Source organism: Etheostoma spectabile, chromosome 5, assembly GCF_008692095.1.
Source record: "Etheostoma spectabile isolate EspeVRDwgs_2016 chromosome 5, UIUC_Espe_1.0, whole genome shotgun sequence".
In the NCBI taxonomy this organism is placed as follows: Eukaryota; Metazoa; Chordata; class Actinopteri; order Perciformes; family Percidae; genus Etheostoma; species Etheostoma spectabile.
In genome coordinates, this window is record NC_045737.1 from 2784753 (window position 1) to 2789638 (window position 4886).

At 40.4% G+C, this 4886-nt stretch overlaps 1 protein-coding gene across 1 annotated transcript in view; it reads right to left on the reverse strand.

Annotated features, from left to right (window-relative positions):
* Positions 1-4886, reverse strand: part of arrdc1a (arrestin domain containing 1a) — a 20351-nt gene continuing 15465 nt past the window's right edge. Inside the window, exons 6-8 of the mRNA XM_032516438.1 lie at positions 3452-3628; positions 2426-2972; positions 1-1226 (exon numbers count right to left, since the gene is read on the reverse strand). Of these exons, the coding sequence (XP_032372329.1) occupies positions 1189-1226; positions 2426-2972; positions 3452-3628 (762 nt within the window). The 3' untranslated portion in view covers positions 1-1188. The remainder of the gene's footprint in view (positions 1227-2425; positions 2973-3451; positions 3629-4886) is intronic.

Consider the following 4886-nt stretch of genomic DNA (forward strand, 5'->3'; position numbering starts at 1 on the left):
TGGTTTTAACACATTTATTAAAATCCAGACAGCAGGTGGAAACACTCAAAACAATAAATATGTATATACATATTAAAGTGGTAGCCATGGTATTTGAGTGGTTACAGCACAATCAAATGGCCTTGGGACCTTTGCTGCATGTCATACCATTTTATCTCTCTTTCTTCCCTTACTACACTGTCAAATAAAGATGAAAATGTCCCAAACAAAATGTCTTAAACAACATGAAAATGTGAAATCTATTCACAAAATTCTATGATTAAGATAGTGGATGCAAACGACATCAGGAACAGAAAACTTCAAATCTCAGTGCTGTTGTTGCACTACAATAAATGGGACAGAGAAGGAATGTCTGGCATTTACAGAACCAACAGACATTCAGCAGGGCAGAGAACACACTAATCAACACCTTTTTTTTGTTTGACGGACGTCAACATAATAGTAATTTTAACAGTTCAAGAACATGAATATTGCAAATGATATCAACAGGGAAGAAATCGTAAGAGTCTAATCTTATGCATTATATAAAAAGCTGTATGTAGACAACTTGCAACAGCAATATCAGGATTGTTTATTATCATAACATTTAAAAGGCATCTTTCTAAACAAAGTTTAATATAGTCTTAAATTTCAAACTCAAACTGAATGAAAAATATGCCAGAAGGATGAAGATGATTTCACCTGTTTCCAATTTAAAAAAAAAATCCTTATTTTGCTCCTGAATAAATGAGAATATTAGACAAAACACCAGATGAGATGGTTTGTTTTGCACAGGCTTTGGTACATAAAACGTTCAACCTTGACATCACAGATGCCATCTGCGGGATTTCTAAATAAGTCACAACTAAGAACATGACTCCTGTTACTGTACAAAGAACAGCAAAAATAAATTGTGCAATTCCCCTTGTCCTTTCTTTAACTTAGTACCTAAAAAAGGACAGACATTGATTTGTTTAAATGGAGAGAATAACTCCCGTTGGATTAGTGAGGGTACTTCACTGGGCAGCAGCGTTACATTATCAAAAGCTAAAACACCCTCATGATACCAGGTAACATTAGGTTTCCTGTGTCTTGCAATCATTTATTCTAAGTACCAATTTTTTTCTTTAATGGCAGGACAACATTTAGTTTGACATCAGAGTGACCTGATTTCCAATCTGGTGGAAGGTTGTTGGTTCTTTATCCACTTCATGTGTTACAGGTCGCATCATAAGAAGGAGGGGCCTCTGTAACAGACAGTCACCATCAGGTCAGCTGGTCATCACTCACTCACTCACTTACTTACTTACTCACTCAATCGCACACATGCACGCACACATGCACGCACACATGCACATGTTCCAAACGTGATGTCATTAGCAAAAGCACCACAGCTGTATGAGGCTGGTGAGTGGCATTTTTACATTGTTAGGCTCTGACAGTGTACACTCCCACCCAACCACCTTGTAAATAAATGACGATTACCATGTTCTTAATTATAATGGTAGAAAAAAGTAGAAGAAGTAGAAATGTCATGTAAACCTGTGGATTGTTAATGCACTAACCCTACTTGAAATGATTTTTAGTTTCCTTCATAGATTCCTTTCCGACAGATAATGTTATATCTTACGGGACAGACCGATTATCCTCCCTGGCCAATTGTCGGTCTGTTTTTCATCAGTTTGAAGATTATCTGTACCTGCGTTTTATTTGCCTGATAACTGGTGAAGTTAATTAATTAAAAAGTGTTCTACTTAGGCTCAGCTACAGCTCTGTGTCTGTCCCTCTGCTTCTGTTTCACTCACCACTGAGTCTGACTTAATGTCCCTTCCACAACACCATCTGACTCTCTACTGAGTATGATATTAAACAAAGCTTCTAATGTATTCAATAATTGCTTAAAGAATTTAAAGTGCTCATATTATACTTTTTGGCTTTTTCCCCCTTTCCTTTATTGTGGTATATTTTTTGTGTGTGCATGTAATAGTCCCAAAAGTCCACTGCAAAGGCAATTACCATCTTCCAAAGTTTTTGTTGACACTGTCAGAGTAGAGTTCCTTAAACTGTATGTTTACTATTGTGGTTGCACATACGGTTGCTGTTGTACTGGACTGCATTATGTTGACAGGTGTTTATAATGTTTCCATTTAGAAAAATAAGTTGTTAAAAAACTGAACCATGTAAAGGTAGAATTCATGGCAGAGTTGTTGTACTGGATTGTATAGATTTGTAAAGAGTGGACACTGATTGTATATCTGTGATACAATGCCTGGGAAGAAAAGTCATAATACTAATCTGTAAAAAGACTGTATTCTATATGATTTCAGCAGCTTAATGAGCATTTAGGCTGTAATTGGGTGGACTGGGTGCAATTTGTTCTTCTCTACGTACATCCTTATTCATGACCCAAGCTTGGATGGTACAGAGTGAGCGTGTGCCAACTGACCTTGTGGATATGCTGAGGTGACGTAATCCGGAGGCAGGATGAGTGGTGTCGGCATTGAGCTAGCACTGTTCTCAGTGGGGTAAGGTGCTGTGGCCCCTGTGGACCCACTGAACATAGGCCCACAGGGTACAGTGCTGGGCCCACTGGGCTGCTGGTTGTGGGGGAAAAAGAGGCCGGGGGCATAGCTGAAAGCGTGGGGTGACACCAGCTGAGACTGGCGCTTGTTGGGGAAGCCATCGTTCATCAGTGTCCCACCCTCTGCTCCCTGGTGGTAGTCAGCGGAAGGAGCACTGGGGGAATTATGCGAGGACGTCCTGGAGCGAGGAATGGGACGAGGAGCGGGTTTTGGGCCAGGGCGTGGGGGTAGGGTGGGGGTGGGGGTGGTGGCGATGGTGGTGTCAGGCATAGAGGCTGATGCTGGTTTGTCTTCAGCTGTGGCAGAGGAGGGAGCAGCTGCTTTATTGCAAGGCTGCAGTTTTTTGTCCAGGGAGACGTTCCCGATGTGGATGGGTAACGTCACCATGACGTCTGGAGACTTTAGACCGACCTGATTAATCAGACAAAAAAAGAGATTGTTATATATTTATATGCAGAATTTATGTGATGACAAAATGGTAACTTAAATACTACTTTTAAGGAAAAGGAAAAAAACAAGAAGTGCAATTCATCTGTCTAGGTATATTAAATCTTGCTTTGTTTGACATTTATGTTAATGTAATTGCATTCAGTTGAGACTTGTGCCGTGTTGGAAGTCTCAAAGAAATATTGACATACTGACATAGTCGAGATTATCATTGTGGCTTTTTTTGTTAAATTGACTCAGGTAGTGTATTCAGACATGAGACCAACATGTAGAATTTCCACATTTACAGAGGTAGGTGTATGACTGATGACAGATGTCCCTTAGAAGTTGTCTTCAAATGTCAAATGTTTAGTCTTGTCTAACAATCAAAATCATGACAAACAGGACCCCTTCACAAGGAATTACTGGTGAAAGTGCAACAGAGGATGAGCATATTATCTTACTTTGATATAATATTCAATCTTTATAAGTTCACAGCCAGCGAGGGAAGACTGAGGCAGAGGAGGAACGATGATCTGCTCCTTCCACTCCAACTCCTTGCCAGCCTTCACCACACCACCCTCCACCGATGCTATCGTCCTCACGTCATAGGTGGGCCTCTTCGTCTCATAGGTCACTCTCTGAAAACACACATGGACATGCAGATTTATAAAATTGGCCTTAGTAATGTTAGATGGTAGAGTTGGGTGCCGAACGCGTTACTTTTTTGTGTACCAAGCAAAATATGTTGGTACTACTGAGGACCGAGAACACTTAAAGCTTTAGTGCGTAACTTTTTGATATTAATGAACGTTTGTTACATTCAAGCCATTGCCAGATGAGTTGCTACAAAGCTAATTAGGACTATCAACTTCGGGTGCCCCGATAGCTCAGTTGGTGGAGCGGGGTTCCTTGTGTAGAGGTTTACTCCTCCACGCAGTGGGATCGGGTTCGACTCCAACCTACAGCCCTTTGATGCATGTCATTTCCCCCTCTCTCTACCCTTTCATTTTTTCAGATGTCCTGTCAAAAAAAATCAAAACAATAAAATAAAAAGACTATCCGCTCCACACAACTCTCTGCATTTTTCAGTACGGCTATGTTCACAATATTGTGGCGTCTGATGACTTTACCACGCAGAAGAGTCCATCACTTTTTTTTTTAAATCCCTCTGTATCCTCTTTTTCTACTAGCAACTGCATGGGCGAGGGGTGTGGGCACGTGAGCGATCACAGAAGGCTGTATCATGTGGACGCGGCGACAGTGTTGTTGTCATTACTTAGAATTCCTCATGGGGGCGACAGACACTACCCACTATAGCTTTAAGCTCGAGCATCTGTTCTATCTGCATGTTGACAGAGCAGCAGACGCATAAAGGTCTTTTTTCACTAGCTGCAGCTGAGCTGGCGTGCGCAAATGTGACGTCATGAGAGCGCCATAACTGATTATACTCATGCGTGATGGTCGCGATACTCGTTTAAGTCTTCTCCTGAACAGAGGTAGCACTAATGAGGAAACTACCTACTTTGCTATTTCTGCGGATTAGAAGAAGAAGAAGGATAAGCAACAGCAGAACTGGCAAAAAAACATTAAAGAGCAGTTAAAAAGAGATGAAAATAAAAATGGGTTAAAACAGAATATGATACAAATCCAAGAATAAAAGTTCCAGTTGTTTGTAATAATTATTTGATTTAATAGGTTGTAAGTAGGCTACGGGTTTGGGAGGAGAGAGGGAAGTGTTTTATTTTCTGTGGTGTGTAACATAAATAGGTTTGGAATAGGGCTGCACGATTATGGCCAAAATGATAATCACTATTATTTTGATCAATATTGTGATATGATTATTTGTTGTTTTAACCAAAACTAATTTTATTGTCACATAGGCTCAGAGAGACGGCT